The sequence below is a fragment of the Temnothorax americanus genome, unplaced genomic scaffold (assembly GCF_048541705.1).
Source record: "Temnothorax americanus isolate GAGA-0224 unplaced genomic scaffold, ASM4854170v1 Scaffold7, whole genome shotgun sequence".
NCBI classification, from domain to species: Eukaryota; Metazoa; Arthropoda; class Insecta; order Hymenoptera; family Formicidae; genus Temnothorax; species Temnothorax americanus.
In genome coordinates, this window is record NW_027509792.1 from 3,882,142 (window position 1) to 3,902,733 (window position 20,592).

General features: G+C 38.1%; 2 protein-coding genes across 8 annotated transcripts; one reads left to right on the forward strand and one right to left on the reverse strand.

Annotated features, from left to right (window-relative positions):
- The first annotated feature begins 1,105 nt into the window (after positions 1–1,105).
- Atl (atlastin GTPase) lies at positions 1,106–18,967 on the forward strand. Of its 7 annotated transcripts, none has more exons than XR_013259380.1 (10): positions 1,106–1,262; positions 9,711–9,791; positions 13,270–13,529; positions 13,709–14,488; positions 14,609–14,830; positions 14,937–15,151; positions 15,247–15,313; positions 15,433–15,462; positions 15,768–16,133; positions 16,430–16,600. XR_013259380.1 is itself a non-coding variant. In XM_077421614.1 (9 exons), exons 1-9 carry the CDS (start codon positions 8,988–8,990, stop codon positions 16,562–16,564), a joined length of 2,001 nt encoding a protein of 666 aa, XP_077277740.1. In that variant the 5' UTR covers positions 8,734–8,987; the 3' UTR covers positions 16,565–18,967. The 7 variants fall into 7 exon arrangements, 2 of the variants coding, with proteins under 2 accessions (XP_077277740.1, XP_077277741.1); XR_013259382.1 differs by lacking the exon at positions 1,106–1,262 and adding an exon at positions 1,336–1,605; XR_013259381.1 differs by lacking the exon at positions 1,106–1,262 and adding an exon at positions 1,696–1,720.
- A 158-nt stretch (positions 18,968–19,125) lies between these two features.
- Positions 19,126–20,354, reverse strand: LOC143905940 (peptidyl-prolyl cis-trans isomerase FKBP4). Its single transcript, XM_077421616.1, has 2 exons — positions 20,185–20,354; positions 19,126–20,112 (listed from the first exon to the last, which is right to left on the reverse strand). The coding sequence occupies exon 2, from the start codon at positions 20,088–20,090 to the stop codon at positions 19,203–19,205; it is 888 nt and encodes a 295-aa protein (XP_077277742.1). The 5' UTR covers positions 20,091–20,112; positions 20,185–20,354; the 3' UTR covers positions 19,126–19,202.
- Positions 20,355–20,592: the final 238 nt, after the last annotated feature.

Genomic DNA, 20,592 nt, shown 5'->3' on the forward strand with positions numbered 1-20,592 from the left:
TCGAAAACCAATTTTCCTCATTGGACCGTCCGGCTACGTTCCGACATCCGACTGATCGTAGAACCGGCCTAACGGAGTTTTACGATTCTTGCGAGAAGATGTTGAAACACGCGCCTGAAATACACGATGTATTTATCCATTGATAAATTAACATCCATCTGATTGATACCAGCTGCGTTTCGGTTGCTTTAAATTTTCGAGATGGAGGCTACCGATTCGCGTTAAGCAGGGCACGCGCACTTTTCGTAGAACGTAACAGTAAGGTTTTGACCAATCGCGTTGCTCGATTCGGCCGTCCGTAACCGTAGACGTAAGAATCGAGCAACACGATTGGTCGAAACCTTATACCGTTACGTTCTACGAAAAGTGCGCGTGCCCTGCTTTAATCTTTAATTATAGAAAATTAGATGCCGGAGTTGTACCGGCAGAACCTCAGAACCTAATTTTCGCGTACGTACCATTTTTTATTGGTTCTATAAAATTATAAATCCTTTGCCAGGATTAAAATATACGCGCAAACGAAGAAGAGACAAGTCAACGTTGAAAAAGGAAAAAAATTTTATACTTTTATAATTCTCGTCTTTCTCAACGTAAAGGTGACTCGTCTCTTCTCCATTTGCGCGCGTATATATTTTAATCCTCGAAAAGGATTTATAATTTTATATAACTAATAAAAAAAATGTACGTGAAAATTACATTTTGTCGGTAAAACGGACGATTCCAGTATCGCCGTATACGCAGCTTTGCACATATGCAAAGTGACTTTTCGATGCTCCCCTCATGAAATTCGAACGCGTGGCTTTGCGCACCCGTAAAGGGCCTTCTCTGCGTGTACTTTATCGATTGTCCGATAAGACGAAAAAGGTTAAAAAGGGTTCAATTTAGTAAAGAAGAATTTTTTAAATAGTTTGTTAGGATTCCTTAAACAGGAATTTATTTATTTATCTAAAAAATACTAATTAGAATGATCTACGAAAATTGTGCGTTTCATGGTTAAACAAACGGGAATGGACATCGCTTTAAATTAATTTAAATAAATGGAATGCTGGACACCGCGAGGTCCGCGAATGCAAACGAGCGCGCGCGCGCGTGTACGTGCGAGCGAAGTTCGCCGCGAAACGGCGAAACTGACTATGCGAGAGGCGACTCGGGCGACCGTGGCGCCCAACGGCGGAAGTGCGGGAAGTGACGTCACGCGCGGCGCAATATGGCGGACGCTGGACAACGTAAACAGTACGGCGGTCACGGCAGCTCATACGTGGGTGAGTATTTCGTCTGATTTTTCATCGTCTCGCCCGGCGCGGCGAGGCGCCGCGCCACACCGATCGCTCGCGTGCCGTCGCCGGGATCCCGAGCCCGTCGCGCGCGTCTCGGACGTGAGTGGACGTGAGCCAGCTGTGCGCGAGCTGACCCGCGCAACGTGCCGTGTCCCATGCCTCCTCGCCGCTTGACACTTCGCTCGTGCCGCTTCATCTCCCGATTCCCGGGATCCTCGTTGATACCCCTCGCGCGTCCGCGTGAAATTTCGATTTCCCGTCCAAGTACGAGCGACGTGCAATCTCGCGAATCACGGTGACGAGAGACGAAACGAGAAAGGGGACGACGGTGAGTGAGCGAGTGAGAGAGAGAGAGAGACAGAGTGACGTCGCGCGAGTTCCTTCGCGAAAGACGAAGCGCGCTTAGGCTGCGCGTTCGCGCCTCCGTGTGTGATTAAATACCGGTAAGTGTAACCTCGAGTGACGGCACCGAGATTGTAAGAATTGCATCGAGAACGCGAGCGATGCGGCAGCTCGCGCGGAGGTTATAACGCGCTCGCGTAACGAGAAAAACACGTCGGCGTCGCACGGCAGCCAGACGACGCGAGCGTCTATAAATATCGCGTTTACGCGCGCGCCGAATCCACGTAACGAAGAAGAGATCCCGTCGAAAGAACGAGGATGACGACGCGATCCTCGGAGAGTACGGTTCTCGGTTCTCCTCGTAGGTGCCGCCCGCTCGCGGCGAAAGCGTGACAGCTCTCCGCGGCCGCGGCCGCTGCGTATATCCGCGCGACCTTGCGTTTCGATTAGTCAGCAAGCTTGAGAATTGCACGAGCTCGTCTCCCGCGGCACGTCACGCGTCACGTCACCCCGTGGGCACGATCGCAGTCGAGAGACTGCCCCGGCGACGACGCGACGCGACGCGACGCGTTAAACTCGGTAGGTTTCCGTCAAGTCTAACGCAGGTTGTTGCACAGCGTGGATGAGATAACGCTGACGTAGGAACGCTCCAGCTATATATATTTTGGTCATTTCAATCATGCGACGTTTGTCGTGCAGGCGCGAATGGCATCGCGACGGTCGATCGCGATGGATCGGGTTTTTAATGTAAAGAACGCCAATGTAAAGTCAGAGCGGAACCAGAAAATCGAAAGAATCGAAACACATTGCTGTACTCTGTTAAATATTTAAGGACGAAATTTAAACGAATAGGTAGAGTCTCGAGTCAAATAATATTTTGTTTGTAACTGCCGTGTGTGTCGTTCAAATTTATTATTTCAACAAAACAGTATAATTATTTTAACTTTGTCGGTTTAGTTAAATTAACGATTAATTGAGTAGGAAAACAGCGACGACTATATAGGAATGGTTAAAAATGACTCAAATTCAGTATAATTATGCACTACGAACTTTACCGGTGTACCCACATATTTCTCGTTTCCAGAGTTACGTGTATGTTTTAACACGAAAACACTGAATATTATATAGATATACATATACGTTGTTCCAAGGTTAACAGGAAAGTTTTGTCTCTACCAGTTTTTCTTTAAAAAAAAAAAAAAAGTGATTAGTCATTGCGCTAGAATCTGTTTTACAAGTTTATACTCCCAACTTGAAAAACATCCCGCGACCAATGACTCTGCTTCTTTTCGCAACGAGAACTTCGAAATTACGATTGTCTGCAATGAGTACTAATCTACGGTCGCGCGTTTCAATTAATCTGCAGTTACGTGATTGCGGATGAGTTTGCGATTCTCTGAGAGTGTGTCGTAAAATCAATATAATTCAGTCACATCACTCACATCGGCCGGTTATTCGCTACAGACGGACAGGAGACGTTACATTTCAGATGACGCGTTATTCTATCACGATGGATGGGGGGGGGGAATACAGTACCGGTGTAAATATATAGAAAACAAAAGCAAAAACGCGGGAAAGAGCGCGACGCGGATAATCGGATTGCAGGGTATCCCGCTGGCGTCGACTGATTTGATTTCCGGAATTAAAAGTATCAAAGGACGGCAAACAACGCGCGCGAGAGGAAACGCGAGAATGTGGGCTCGTACGTTGTAAACGAAGTTGCTCTTTTTAGAATCGGCGTGTCGCTTTAATCCGGCGACGAGCCACGCGCGTGTGCGCGCCCGCAGAGAAATCCGAGAAATGCACTCTTTCTCTTTCTCTGTCTCTCTCGTAACGTCGTCCCACCGGCGATGCCTCTCTCTCAGCGGGAAGTCGTAATATTATTTCTCGCGTTAAATGAAATCCGCGCGACAATATGTTGAATGGGAAAAAAAATGCGCCGGTACGCTCAAAGCGGCGCAACGCTCTAATAACGCGTGCGCCGCGCATATACGCGTGTACCGCGAGCGAACGAGCGCATAGCTCGTTCCGGAATTGGAAATGAGAGTCGCATATTGGCGAATACGCCTATTCAGCCCGACGTGGCGCGTGTTTTATTGATAAGCATCGATAGCTTTGCTTTGCGCCGCGCGCGCGCGGCCATGTATGCACGTCCGATGGAAACGGGAGCCGAACCGAGGCCCCCCCCCCGTTTTCCCGATAGTTTACGACGATCCCCCGTCGCGTCGCCGGGACGGGAAACAACGCCTCGACAATAAATTTCTGAGCCGCCCGCGATAAATTAGGGCGGAAGTCCCGAGCGTTACACACCGGATTCGCGCGGCGCGGAGCCCGAGACGATTCACCGAGTTAATTGAAGCTGATTCCTGCGGTTCTTCGCCGTCCACCTGCGGGACGTGTCACCTTTCTCTTCTCGCGACCTGACCACGATGAGGCGTTCTTTCTCTATAGATCCGGCGAGACGTAGTTAGACTGCGATTAGCCTCGGACGAGGGAAAAGTTTCCGCGTGCTATACCTTGATTCCACTATCTATGACTTTCGAGCACAATCATGCATGTATACGATCGTAATGGTTTTTTTTTTCTTCTTCTTCTTGATGACTTGTGTTTCTTCTTTAGAGTTTCTCTCACATCCGCTTGAAATTAGCACTGTATATCGCTCTTCGACCGGTAACACGCTGTACGTTTCCATGCTGCTGATTACCAATTATTTTTTTTGTAGGTGGCTGTGATATTCTAATTGGGAAAAACTGATACGCGATCGTGCGCGCTCGAGAACCGGAGAAAAAACCCAATTTTGAAAATAATGCGAGTACAGACGCGCGTATATCGTGCGTCAATTTGCGTCCCTTGTTCAAGCCGCGATAACTCGAACTGTGATACAAAGCAAAGTTATACGAAGGATGTCGATTGGCTGACGAGAGAGGTCTGACGATCGAGCCAACGCGAATGCTCGTTCTCGGCGCGTCAATTCTCCGCTCGAGTCGGATTCATCGAGCGCTCTCGCGTTTGTGCACTTCGCTAATTAGACTTGCATTATTCAGTCGGATGAATCGGAAACCAATCGGTCGTACGCCATTAATCGCGATCCAGCGATACCATGGCGAAAATGTGGATTCGAGAGAAAGAGGGAAAGCCCCTCTTTGCGAGGGGGTCGTCAATGTTTAACGGGGTTTGACGACGGGTGTGCTCGCGGTTCCCCCATAAACAATTTTTATTAACCCTCTCCTATAGTGTGAGGACGTTTTGTATTCAAAGTTCTGAATGGCACGGCATCGAGGTCGTAAAATGAAAGAGTTGTACCTCGTGCGTGATGCGTTTGCGGGCATAACCGACGCCGCAAATCTCGGAGCTCTAAAACGCGATCGCGAGAGCATTTTCGAGAGACGCACAGCCGTATCTCTGCCGTTTTTTCTCATAACCCGCGCAACGATGCAATCGAGTTAGTCGGGGCACGCGGCAAAAACGAGCGTAAGTGCGATTGCATATGGCACGACGAGGCATATTGCTTTTGTTTGTTTTATCGCACGACGCAAGAGACGCGTATATACGCGCCAACTTATCCCGGTAACTTCGTAAAGTGTGGCCTTTAAAAGAGACAAGTTCAGGGATATTGATTCTATACTAACTGCACCGTGCGTAAGTGACGCGAGTCAATTAGCTGGAAATTGCGATAAAACTTGTACTACGATAGACCGATGTACCTTCCATAATTAAACCTGAAGCGCGTTAAAAGAAATGATTCTTTTTTCACATATATAGTAAATTGCATCGAAATAAACAATCCAATTATGAGAAATTATATTGTCGTAAATTGTTTTAATTATTAAATTTGTATCGATCGTTAAAAATTAATATTTACATTATGATCTCCACGATGGAATTACGTTATAATCCATTTCGCATCGAATGTTATCGTGTCTTATCTCACTCAGCGTAACGCAGTCATGAAGATTTAAGAACCTGCCGGCTGCAACTCGCAAAATCGCGAGAGGGTAGAATCGTTCGGGCCGTTGCAGAGCTCATAACCAAACTGCATACGGTATTGCATAAACTTCGGGAGTCGCGGTTATGCTCGGCATATACGCCGAGATGGAAATATAAATAAACCTCGTGCCGGATAACATCGTGTGTGCGAGATTAACGATAACCGAGATGTCTGAAGGAGCCACAATAATCCTAACTCACATTCGTTTACACGAGGGGCGATTTCTTCTCTCTCTCTCTCTCTCTCTCTCTCTCTCTCTCTCTCTCTCTCTCTCTCTCTCTCTCTCTCTCTCTCTCTCTCGTTCGCCGATCCCGTTCGCTTTTTCTTCTCGCAATAAACCCTCATTTGTCGTAAAACATTTGCCTCCGCACGGTGTAAATGCTCTAGCGGGGAGATATACCTTCGTAAAATAAATATCTTAGGGAAAAGCACATCGTAATTTTCACGTGTAACGCCCGTCGCGATCGTTAACCTCGCGCTTTACCACCCGTGCAAATCGGTTACCGATCCAAAATCCTCATAGTGACAGCCACTGACTTCGATTATGCTTGCTCGCCGATGTCACTTCGGTGCGGTTTAACAATCGCGCAAAGTAGGAAAGTAACGCATAAGTATACTAAAGCAGAATAAATTTTATTGCAGAGCTTAAACCTTTCAAAAAAATGCTTTGTCTCAGCATCCACACGAGCTCTATCTTTCTTTTTAAGTGTATTATAATTCAAATAAATGATATTTCGGTATTATCTTAGCATAATATTTTAAAAGCATTACTTAACCGTATACTTTTATAAAAATAAAGTGCCTATAATTATTCCAAAATGTCGCGAAAGTTTCTATTTTATCTGATATTTTTTTACACATCAAAATACATATAAGATAATATCTAGGAGTAAAATAGTTGAGCACAATTTTAATCCAAGTCAACAAGTAGGTTGTACTCCCGTTCTTCGATAATTTCTATTTATTACATTTATGAAGCGCTACTTAAAACTTTCCACGAAGATGCAGTGCCAATATTTGCGACATATGGCGCGATCTTCTTCCCAGTTGGCGTTTGTAAATGCGAGAGTACGAAATTACTCGTGTCGTTCATTTCTAAATTAAACCTAAAGCTCGTTATTTCTTCTACAGTCCGCGCATGGATACTAGCCACGTCACACACCGTCGCGAATTCATGCAAAAAGCGACACGTAAAGCAATTCAAAGGTCAAGAAAGTCCAAGGTGCATGCATGATACTCAGAAAATGATATTAACTAATGTTCGACGAATTTAATTTTTCTGTTGCGTCACTGATTACAGATTTTTTGTCTTATTTAGAAACTAATTAATTATTCTTCGTCGGACAGTTTTTTAATGTTATCGTTTCAATGTTTTAATTCTAAGAAATGTTCTCATCGGATGAATTCTAAATCGATTAAAGAATCTGTAGATGAAAATGTTGATACATAAGAAAAACTTGTACTTTCTACGTTATTTTGTAGTAGGTTTTTAATAATTTGTAACAGTTATCTTCTCTGCATAATCTACTTTTACATCTCGTTAAAATTTATTCGTGAAACACTGCAATTAGAAACGATATATCGTGTAAGTCGTTTTGCACCCAGACTATGGAATATAGAATCTTGCCAAAAACCTTATTCCTATGATCCCATTTAGATGGCACGAACGACAGATTGATTGAGACGTTCAAAATTATGCTTAATTATGAGAATTTTGATGTATTGATTGTCAATTATTATTTGTCATATCCACTGTGACCTTATTTCAATATTAATTGAATACGAGCATTATAGCAAAATATTTCTCTGAAGGAAATACCGTTGTAGAATTATGACGTCAGCAATTGTGCTTCTTTTGCGATCGGTATCAATAATAATCTTATTGCCGCTGGCAGTGTTCAATTAAGTTTTTACGCTGCGCGTGGAAGTCTTCAAGTTTTGCGTTTGCTCGTTTTGCAGACGTTAGTGCATAATTTTTATCAAATATTCTTTATGTTCTTGCTCTCTTGTACAGAGAATTTATTACTATCTTAATTTTTATTAAGCGGATCAAGTATCTAATTTTTCATCACAGCAGTATTATTTAATAATACAGGGTACATATTGAAAAGACATTTTCTTTATATTGTACAAAATGCAAAAAATCAAACAAATTGCTTCGAGATATAATGACAGAATTCACCTTTTTTGTTTATTTTTTGCGGTAGATCTAAATAATTGTATAATTGCACATAAAATAATCTAACACGTGATGTAATATTATTTCACGTTAATTCTTTCACAATTATGATCAATGTTCGATAATATCAAACACTTTTAGAAACATAAAACATTATCCTTTGAGCGAATATAACGTCTGATCATAGCCATCATTTTATTCTCTTTTATCACTGATCGCACTCGGTTTCTCTCTGAGATCACCAATCGCTTTTAAATCCACTAGTATCCATGTGTCGAGCGAAGCTGAACTCGACGGCGTAAAGCAATATCTTAAGACGTTGATGACATCGTCATCGTATCCTGCATTTTTCATGCCGACTTCTATAACCCCCCCACTTCCAACATAAAAACGGAGCGAATGTATATTTCCATCGGCGTCGCCTCAAAACTGTGCACTCATATCTTGGAAAGACTTTTTAAAATCGCGATTACAAAAATTTAGTATTCTTTGATAAGATCCGTACATTTATTTGGGACAATAAAAGATAAACTGTGGCGAAGTAAGGATATGGGATGTTAAAAATAATAACGCTGTAGGTATTCCGTGAAATGCAGTTTTCTAAAATAATTAAAGAAATATATATTAGAGTCTTCAATAATAAATATATTGTGGTTCTAAGTTATGATACGAGGGACCTTTTGTTTTTGTCATTGACAATAACAAAAAATTAAAAGTATACATTACATATAAATAATCTACAAAGTATATCTTTCGAACGTATAACGCGTATAACTTGAGAGTCATAACTTCTCCAAATGACGTGAGGCTGTAGTCTATTTATTTAAACTCCAGACACACGCGCGCGCGTTAACTCGAAGAAAATTCTGTCGGCGCCCATGTGCGTGTGTGCCCCACTACCGTTTCTACGATTGTGTCAGGCTGATTTCTTGTCGGTGTCGGCATCGCCACTCGTGGGATGCTGCCAACTAGCGAGGTTCGCCGTCACGCACGGCCTCAAGAGTGCCGACCATCGGGGACTGGGATATTTCTAGTCTGGCTCTTCTCGCGGACTTAGTATCCGAGTATCGTGTGTGCATAGTGCATCTACGCGTCGCGGACGAGTGTTTCGTCCCGATATATATTTAATTCGCGTTCGTTTTAATCCTAACGAGCGTTCGGGTGTCGTGTCGATTCGGTGACGAATGTGAGAGCCGGTGATATGGCCGAGAGAAAAGCCATAACGCCGAGACGGAAACGGCTCAACGACCCTTCTGGGTCAAGGCCGTCGGAAAGGTCGAACGTAACGAAGGAACCGGCGAGACCGCCGAGAACGAGGACGCAGCAGACCGTATATGTGACGCCGACTAACAATTCCGATTTCGGAAATGGCACGCAACGTAGCGTGTTTGTGGAAGCGCGGCAGAAGCCGAGTTAGTTTGTCAAATAATTTTTTAGAAACGCGATCGTCTCCTCTCTTCTCTCTTGTCGATTAATTCGGTATCTATAGTCCATGCATGAGAAACTGTTTGATTCGATGTTCCCCGATTTTTCTTTTCCCTTATTTTTCGATCTTATTTTTGAAATCACTTTTCATGTAAATAATTAATGAAATTGAAAAGTCTTATATTAAAATAAAAAAATTTAATAAAATAATAAAATGTTGATTATTGAAATTTATACGAAATTTTTGGGGAACAGTGATTTCAAACTGGATTTACTTATACGATAGTTGCGTTGATCTTTTCTTTCGTATATTTATAAATTTATGAAGAGCCTAGACAGGATAAAAGATCGATGAAAGATTATTATCGATTTCAAACCGACTTAAATAAGATTCATCTGTCTTTAATTACTTTTAATAGTTTAAAGCAGATTTTACGCGAAGCACGAGCATGATAGTGTTCGAAACAGTGACTTAAACGTATCAAAAATTTGCTTTCAGCCGAGAAGGCCCCGATGACGACCCTCGACGAGAACGTGAACCGTGTACCACGACAACAGCATAAGACAACCGAAAATATGGGTGAGTTGCTTTTTCAAGTCGGCTTAAGTATTTGTCCGGCTGCTTTCTTCAAATCGTTTGTCCATCCGTTTGTTTCTCCGCCTTTTCTCGTTCGTAAATCGCGTCGCTGATCATAGCCCCGTTGCCCCGTATCGCTGAAAGCCTCCTAAAAATGTAACGATTCCGTGTGAATTTCTAAGCGACAACCGACTTCTTAGGCGCACACGAGAGTCCCCCTTTTCGCGGCTAAAATACTTTTCCTTTGTGTACGAGAGAAAACCAACAAAAAGGACTCGTCAAGTAGTCTCGCCGCGCTGGATCAAATTTTTGCGACGGATTCGCTACGGCCAAGTAGCTTTCTCAGGGATCGCCCGAGTTCTATCTGCGATTCTTGCGAGAGGTTTGCCCCGAATTTACAACTTTTCCGGATCGTTCGCGGCAAAAGCCGTCTTTCGAATTCACGTGAGTCCTCGTAATCTCGGTCGCATGTATTTCAGAGGATTCGAAGAAAAGGATGCAGTGTGTGAAAGTTTGTTATTATATCACGGGAAATGTGAAATTTTCTTGAAAACCGTAAAACGTTTCTTCTAAACGCATGAACGATCGATGTGACACGAGTTTTTCGTTAAATTTAATCGTTTCTTCATATCGTTGTTCGTGATAATTAAGAGTCATTATTAATGACAGCTCCATTGAGTTTATCTTAATATATATAATGTCATGTTATTTTTATATTTATATAATATTTACAAAAAATAAAATTTAACTAAATTAATCTATAAAATAATCTGGATATAGCGTTCACAACATTATTCTTTTGTTGCTCTTGCCTCAGTTTTTTCTGACACTGTAATTAGTTGAATCTTGTGCATTCGCTCTTTTTTCGCCGTTTCTAAATGAGGAATTTATATCGTTATGTAGTATAATAATATAATGATTCGTACAATTTTGAGATAAGGAGAGACATTGAGCTCGGACGGCAGTGTGTTACTACGTAAACGACGATGACGTGAAGATTCCTCGTGGAAGTAGAGAGACGTAGAGAGAAGAAGGAACCATATAGTATATAAGTGTGTGGCATTCGCACGAATATAACTTATAGCTGTTCGTTCGCAATATGTAATTGCTGAAGGTTATATCGATTTAAAAAAACGATGTTTCATTGTGTAACACTGTACTGGTCTTGATCTCAACGTTACTCATAATTTAAAATATTCTATGCGTTCGATTTTATTAAGATATTACGTAATTAATACATGAATACCAACAGGAATATCAACCACGTACGTGTATTTCTGATGAAATCTTCGATAACTTTATAAATATTCAGGACGTTCCTGAAATAGTTTGGCAGCAATCCCAATATATAAATGCGATCAAGAATTATTAAGAGATATAATTCGAAGCGATAGATACACTCACGCATTCACGCGCAAAAATTTAAAATTTTTTTAACGATGTTAAAAGAATATTCATGTGAGAATTGCTTAAATTACATAACTATGTTTAGCATTTTTTACTATTTATATAACTTGCTCTTGAAGTCTTTGCAGCACTCTTGACTGAAAAATTATGCAAGACCGTCAATAAAAACATAATAGTCATCGGATTATAAAACAAGTAGCAACACGAGGAACGATTGAAGATATCGCGCATAAACCGAGTACGATGTATTACCTTCAGTATGACGAAGCATTGCATGCGATATCACTGAAAATATCGACTGTCGCATGACATGATATTATGATTTAATATATTGCTGATAATGAATTTACAGTTGAAATTGGAAATGTCTCGGAAAAATATAAATATAGATTTACGCGAATTATATCTCTATGGCCGGTATATATCATCGGTTCTTATACATATTTAAGACCGTCTTAAGTACAATCTTAAGATGTCATTTTAACCAATCACAGAGCCGTATTAGCATCTTAAGATATTACTTAAGACGGTCTTGAAATAAGATCTGACTATGCATACCGGCCTATATTAATTACTCTCATTTATCATTTCAGACTTGTTGCTCGTTACCAATGAAAATTTTATCATGTTTTAAAATAGGCAGAAATAGGATATATAAATGATGTGTTTCTATTGATTCTTGTTGATTATCAACATTATTTATTGCTGATTAAACTTTTAATTTCTCGTGATATCTCTTGATATCGCTAATGAAAATTATATGAAGATGTGATGAAGTCAGTTCCTTCGAGCGTAACGCGCTTTAATAATAGAGAATTATCATCGTAAGAACCGTGAAATATTCTTTTATTTTTTAATGATGAACGTATACTATTTCATATTATGTTTATTTCATTATACGTAAAGGAATTAAAAGTGTCAAGAGTAATAGTAGTAATCGGGAAATAAATTTGCTTTACATAAATAGCAATTTAAAACACATTTTTTATACATTCTATATATAAACATAAATAAACATAAATCTCTTCTTATTTATGACAAAAAATCGTAAGAAATGGAATATGTTGAAGTCTTCTGTACTAATTTTCCGGTATATCTTTTTGCCGTGTAATTATTACCGATCGTTTTCATAACGCAAATAACGGTGTCTAGCAGTTAGCTTATTATTGCATGGTATATTAATTTTGAGAACAAGCATTTCTTGTTTCGCTTCATTTATATTACTTGAAAGTCTGGTATTCCGTATCATAACGGTACTCCTCATGTCATTTCTTTGAGTGGAGAAACTCAACTTTTTCTGCGGTTACCACGTTACCAGAAGACACCGCTATGAAGATAAATTTATTACACTTCAGAAAACCACTAACACGTTAATATTAAGATTTAAATCTTTATTTTATTATATGATGACACTATTTTGCCGCAATATATAAAATATAGTTAAGACTGCAGCGCGAATAACTTCTATCCCAGACCTTCCAGATTATTTTATAAAAAGACTAACTGTAAATAAGTACATAATTTTTTTTATATAATAACTTTCTATATATAACTGATAAAACATTTAACAATACAGTCTTATCTTCTGGCGATTTACATTTGATCTTCGATCAGTCGGTCGCTCATATCGGTGATTTAAATCGCCAATCGGTCTCACACCTGATCCAAGACACATGTCACAAGCCAACGTATTACACGTAACTGGCAGCGGTTTTATTCTTGAACTATTTTCATGTGTGCAATAAATTTCACCGGAAACCTGTTTACGTACTCGACTGGTGGTCAAAATCTCCACATGACTGTGTATAATTTCCTCGTCATATTCTTCATCGTGCTTTTTTGAGAAACGAAGTATCGATGGCACTGATATTATTTTGTAATTTGAGACAAAATTTATTTTTCAGAGATGCTCCATTAATATTGAAGATAAAATGATAAAATAGATAACTTTTTTATTCTTTTAATGACGTAATCTTTTTTATATCTGCATTATTATTATTATTATTATTATTATTATTACTATTAATTATCTGTTATTTGTATACAGATATTTTAATCCAGCTTTCTTTTGCAGATTATCTAGGAAAACTCGATCGGATAGAAAGGCTCTCGCCGATGGATGCACAAATGCAAGACGCGGATGGTGGGCGGCCTGTGCAAGTGGTACTTGCCCATCCAGATCATACCTTTGAATTAGATGAAGCTGCATTGTCAAAAATTCTCCTACATGACGACGTGAAAGATAGAAATGTGGTTGTTGTATCTGTTGCGGGTGCCTTCAGGAAAGGCAAAAGTTTCCTTCTTGACTTTTTTCTTCGTTACATGAACAACAAAGTAGGTGATATTCACAGATTCGATAATTGGCGTTTTGTTACTTTAATCATCAGTATCTAAATTAGAAAAGAGCATACATAGATAATTAGATATTTATCAAATACTCACTCGCTCATCATTGATCGACACAAAACCCGATTACTGAATGATTACCAATAATTTATCACATTAATCAACAGTACACGCTACACAACGATACTGATTCCTGGTTGGGTGCCGAGGACGAGCCACTAAGTGGTTTTTCATGGAGGGGAGGTTCCGAAAGGGATACCACGGGAATATTGATGTGGTCGAAGGTTTATCCTGCTACTTTGGCGAACGGTGAAGAGATCGCTGTGATTCTCATGGACACTCAAGGCGCTTTCGACAGTCAATCCACGGTGCGGGACTGCGCGACGGTGTTCGCGTTGAGTACGATGCTGTCCTCCGTGCAAATATACAATCTGTCGCAAAATATTCAGGAGGATGATCTTCAGCACCTGCAGTTGTTCACCGAGTACGGTAGATTGGCGCTGGAAAGCTCCGACAGCACGCCTTTCCAAAGATTGCAATTTTTAGTCAGAGACTGGGTCTATCCGTACGAGGCCGATTACGGTGCAAACGGCGGAAAGAAATTACTCGACAAGAGACTGGAGATTTCCGACAGGCAGCATCCGGAATTGCAGAGCTTGCGAAAGCACATTAAGTCCTGTTTTTCGGACATATCGTGTTTTCTCATGCCTCATCCCGGTCTCGAGATCGCAACGAATCCGATATTCGACGGTAGATTATCCGAGATACAGGCAGAGTTTAAAAAACAGTTGAAAGTGCTCATACCGATGATACTGGCGCCGGAAAATCTGGTGACCAAGAAGATCAACGGCCAAGTCGTGAAAGCGAAAGATCTGTTGGAATATTTCAAGAGTTACATCAATCTTTACAAGGGAGATGAACTTCCCGAACCAAAAAGTATGCTTGTGGTACGTATAATTTTAGCGGTTTCTATAATTCACGATTTTTATTTACAAGTCGATCTTTTGTTTCATTCAACTGGAACAAGCAATCATCTCAACCGCAGTAATCGTGTTTTACATTTACAGGCTACAGCAGAAGCTAACAATTTAACCGCTGTAGCAGAAGCTAAGGATTTATACCTTCAGATGATGGAGACCGTGTGCGGTGGGTCAAAACCATTTTTAGCGACCGCTCACTTAGAATCCGAACATCAACACTGTATGAACTCAGCTCTTCGTCAATTCCAGAATAAACGAAAGATGGGCGGAGAAGAATTCAGTCAAATATATATGGAAAAATTGATTAAGGCAACTATGCATTTAATTAACTTTTTTTTTATTGTTTGCAATTTTATTTATTTATTCTTTCTTAAATATTTATTTTATCATAAATTATTTTTCTTCTACTATATAGGACATGGATGACGCTTTCTCGCAATTTAAGGCGCACAATGAGAGCAAAAATATTTTTAAAGCTGCGCGAACGCCAGCAGTGTTCTTCGCAATTGCCGTTACTATGTACATTTTATCTGGAATATTTGGTCTTGTTGGTCTGTACACGTTAGCAAATGTATGTAATCTTATTATGGGTATTGGTCTCCTCACGCTTGTCTTGTGGGCATATATAAGGTATGTTAATATTTCCATAAATGCATTTGTTACAATTTTCTATTATCCTACGATTAGGATTTCTGAATACCGTCTTTTGTTCGGATATTATTTAGGTATAGCGGAGAATTCAGAGAAATTGGAACACAAATAGATGACTTAGCCAGTACAATATGGGAAAATGTAAGTACAAGTATCTTTTTAGAAATTATCGCGAGAATTCTTTATTTTTCCTATATACCTGTTTTTTATTCTTATCGTATGAGTTAACACCTCTCTGATAAGAATTATATTGTTCACAGTGTACTAATGAAAAACGATATTTGAGAAAGGTAGAGATTTTTTTTTATTCACTTATTAGTTTTATAAACGTGGAATGTACTCGTTTTCTAACATATATTCAACGTTAGTTTTAATCTAAAATATAATTCATGAAAGAGAAGTTACGATTAGTGGCATAAAATATTTATCAAATATTCAAATTCGCACTACAATCACACATACATAAAAAGTTATGTCTGTTTTTACATGTCGCATACAAGCAGCACTTGACACAATATGTGTATATCTTGCATATTATTAACATAGTATAATGTTCATCTAACAATTAATATGTAATATTTTTTTATTGCAACAGGTCTGGCTATGTGCTCATCGTTGTTATAAATTAACGTATACTTTAAGATACCTAATCCTGTCCATTATTGTAATTGTATTTGCAATACCTATATGTCATGATACTTATCGTGCCTTTCGTAGACATGGCTATATCTGATCACACGCTTTTCTTCTTTTGTATAATTTTAGTCTTTAATTATCTTCAATTCCGAATTGCTTCTCTCTTTAACTCTTTATGTTTCGTACACATTTATGTTTTGCACCTTTTTTATTACTAACCAAAGTCGTTTCATAATGGAAGCATAACCATTAATATCACTCTCTTTTATTGTCTTTTTTTATTCCTGTCATAAGCTGAGAGCTAACAGGAGCAAATATCGAAAAGGTATGACATTCGGCTACATATACAATCATATATTTGATAACTTTCTATTAACACTGATTACACCTTTCTTTCCAAACATCTATATGCATCTATATGCGCTTGATCAAAAAACTCTATTTCTTCCGTGTAACTTAATATTTCTTCCATGTTGACGCATTAAATTTCATAAAGTAAATGCTGCATCTTGTAGCTAAAAAATAATCTCGCAATTTGAAATATAGCATATACAATCATAGTGTTGCATATCATAAAACAGTGCGGTACTGATGGAAAGAATTATCTTTACTTTTGTTCAGTTCATGAAGCCCGTCTACCAACAATTTGTGGAGAAGTCCGTGTCTGTAGCAGTGGCGCAGGCTGCTGAAATAGCGGTAACGAATTCAACATTGAACGCCACTGTCACTGCCAATGGCAAGCCTAAATTATTATAATATTCATTCCCATAATATCCCGATTGTTCAAACAAATCGAAATATTGCATCCTTATGTGTCAATATTAAGTGGCATAACTAAATTTTACAATATCGTTATCTTTTGACGTACCGCCATGACTAGTTTTCTCTTTGTTTAAAACTGGATTAAACATTATGGCTTGGAAGCACTAATTTGAAAATGACTGTGAATGTATATACGATGTATTCTAATTATAAATCAGCGTTAGATTGATGGCAACCGTGATTACTAGTATTGCCTAGTATATCCTTGGTATGAATGTTGTAAAAATAAAATCTTGTACTGGTGAAAAATATTATTATTGTAGCTTGACCTAAAAGTTTTATCATAGGGATGTTAATATGTTTAAAATTATTACAAATTATTAAAAGGTAGAAAAATGCATTTGTGAAAATATTAAGAAACGTTAGAAAATTAAGTCCGTAACAGCTCTTTTTGTTCGTTTCCATTAAATATATGAAGCTTTTTTGTTGTATCTATTACATTCAAAATGCATTTTGCAGTAAATTTTTTTGTTTTAATAAGAAGGATTTTGTTTTGCATAGATTATGTCTCAAGATTATGTTCTTGTTATTTTACGTCTTATTTATATGCTTGGACTAACGAAGTTCAGATTTCATTTGTGCCAGAAATGTGCTACATGAGTTGTACTGGACTACTGTTTAATAAAAAAAAGAAATAAGATTGTATATATCGCACGATGTTATTCACATTCTACATAGTTTGAAAAGAAAAAGTGATAAAAATATTTAGAAACTTATTTAACTAACTCCGATATAGATATTCACACGCCATATTGCTGTAGCAATTATATTGGTTTACTTAAGAATAATATAAGTCTTATTGCCAACACGCTGTTAATAGTAATCAAATTTGTATCGTAAGTGTGCTGGACTCCATATCCTATATTGCTCATTGAATGAAACTGGCAAATATTACTGCTTGAAATTTATCAAGTTTGTAATGTTACGTTTATCTAAAAGCGATGTACATATATAAAAAAAAAAACTTAGCTTTTTGTTTCAATGAATTTTGTTCAATGAGTAATTTTGGTAATATAATTTGACGTATACGTGTGTTGAAACTCTACCAAGTCTTGCCAAGCGATTCTTAATATACTTTGTAGCCGATCTACAACGTATACCTTGATAGAGAAATGAATTTATTTATACTTGCATAGAATTCTAATTTTTAAACACGCAATTAACGAATTATAACATTGGACTTGCAAAGTTTTATCGACAGATAATAATTATTACAGTTTATTAAATATAACGTACATTATCGTTTTGAAAAATATATATAGCATATTATGTCAAAAGAAGATACTTTCCCTAACATAATAAAAATTAGAAGCGTACTTGGCGGTGGTTTTAATAACACTATAATTTATTTATGTATCGATATTTTGAATTATTTACTACTTGAAGACGTACGTAAAAAACAAGTTCACATTTATACCCCAAAATATAATTGCTGCTTTGTAACACGATAGGTTCAAAATTTAAAGTGCATTATTTTTTGTAATTGTATCTTTTCGTATCTCTATTTACTGATATAAATACTACAGGCAGCTTTAAAAATATTCTTGATTAATATATTTGTTTTATTAGTTGAAATGCAGTACAATAGGAAATAATGAGTTTTGTATTATTAATATATAGCCGTATTCGTCATCTTATTGTATTTTATACAGAATGAATGTACGCGCGTAGGAGAATAGAATTAAGCGAAAATGTATGGTTATGGAGGTGCCATTAAAATTTAATTTCGGGTTAACAAGATTTTGTGTGTCCCGTGCTAAATTTTATTTACTAATTTTATAGAATTCCTCAAATTTCATTTTTAATTTCATAGATTATAAGTAAATCAGCATATGACTACGTATTAACCCAAGTTAGTCATCACAATATCAAACTAGGGATAATATGTATATACATGATATCAATTGTCTATTAAACCATGATTTTTTTTTATATTAGAGCAGTTGTATTGTTATGCAATTTTATAAAATAATTAAGAACTGATATATAAATATATGACGGTTAAACGAACAGATTGTCCAAGTCATTTGCTGATACCGATATTTGTATGAAAAGAGAACATGTAATATCTCATATATTTTACACAATTGTGATGTAATTAAAAATATACAAACATGACACTATTGAATAACTTATAGTCGCGGCTATTGACAAAGTTACCTGGATTAAAAATTTTGTATCATAAAAGGAAAACTTGTGTAGGATGCATTATGTATATTTACCGCACGTAATTCTATCTTTCAGCTATCTATTTTATACTAATAAATATTGTAATAAAAAGTTTCACTTATTGTAATAAAAAGATTACGAAATAAATAATATATATTACTTCTATAACTACACGCAGCACAACTTTTTAATTTTAATGCTATTACTTCGTTTAGGACACAAACACATTATATAATGGTAATTACATGTGACGGTATATAGTGCGCTGATAATAAAAAATAATTAAGATAAATAAGAATAGATTATTACGTATAAAAATGAAAATCTTATTTTTCTATTTATAAAATAAATACTTTATTTCTCGAAAAATTAAATTTATATACAAAATACTTAAAATTTATTATTAAGTCTTAAACATTCTTTTCATCATGTCTTTATTTCTCCGAATTGATTCTTGTAACCTGGTGTTATAGACATCGAACTGTTCTTTCGCCAAGTGATTACTAGATTCTAAGGTAAGTACCGCTTTCAGATCTGTTATAGCTTTTTCGTTATCTCCCATACTGCCATACGCCACTCCTCTTCTATATAAAGCCTTAACATTAATTCCGTCCTTATCCAACACCTTGGTACACAACGTAACGACACGCTGAAAGTTCTTTCGCTTCAGATGACATATAGCCATATTGTTGTACAACGCAAGTCTTAAATCATTAATGCCGTACTCCAATTGCTTATCTAATTCCAAGTCCGCTATCGGCTCCAACGTTATCAGAAGCTTGCAAGCTCTGCTGAACTTGCGAAACGCATCTACGATTCGGGAGTCCTTGAACAATTCGGCACCTCTCTCTTTGTATTTCAAAGCCACTTCGTACTTTTCCTCCGCGCTCCATTCCCAAACTGGTTTGTGACGTTTACACCGAGTCAACGTGATCTCGAACTTAACTATTATGGATTCATCGCTACCTATAGATTCATCTGAGCGTTTTGGAGGCAGGACAATGGTAACGAGACTCCTCTCACTGACATTCATCATGCAAATCGCTCTCTCAACATTTTCGTCAATTTCTGAGCTGGCCTCTCCTACAATCACAGTCTTCTCGGGCTCGCCATCAAGAATAGCGCTATGATACTGATCTCTCAAATCCGCTTCAGATGTTCCAGTAACATTTATCTTATCCACAATAACAGTACACGCGGAGCATTCCGTTGGCTTCTTCGTAAACACACCTGGCTTTAACACTTCCTTCTTGACGCTTTTGTCCGCCGATTCCCACAATTGCGGCACCATGATGACAAATCGACGATCAATTCTGCAAAACGATATTATTAATCAGCGATTGAAGACGTTAACATTGTATTAATGTGGTGTTAGTTTAACGTACAAACTGTTCAACCTCCTTGTTTCAATACATGTTCCTTAAATTCATTTATTGAAATAACCAGAGTGGAACCTGTGAGCTGTAAGTCCAACATGTCAACATTTCAGATGAAACGATGAAACCATAAACGGCATAAACCATCCTTGACATTCTTGACAATCTTGACTTGCCATGTCTACTGGCGCCTCTATGCACAAAACGTAAACGTTGAACTACATAGCCACGCCTGTTTTCAACAGGTAACACACCACCAGACACCACGTTCACCTGTATCACCTATATACCTATAACTTTGTTTTTCTCGTCTTTACCGTCATTATTCAAAAATATTTTGAATCTTTTTATCATGGAATTTTTTTCAAGAAAAGATATGCTTTGCATTAATGAACGATGATAAACTGTGTTGGCATA

Coding starts and splice junctions, on each gene's coding strand:
- LOC143905940 (XM_077421616.1), bottom strand. CDS start 20,090: ATGGTGCCGCAATTGTGGGAATCGGCGGACAAAAGCGTCAAGAAGGAA.
- Atl (XM_077421614.1), top strand. CDS start 8,988: ATGGCCGAGAGAAAAGCCATAACGCCGAGACGGAAACGGCTCAACGAC. Junction 9,792..13,269: donor TAAGACAACCGAAAATATGG/GTGAGTTGCTTT, acceptor TTTCTTTTGCAG/ATTATCTAGGAAAACTCGAT. Junction 15,152..15,246: donor GTCTTGTGGGCATATATAAG/GTATGTTAATAT, acceptor GATATTATTTAG/GTATAGCGGAGAATTCAGAG.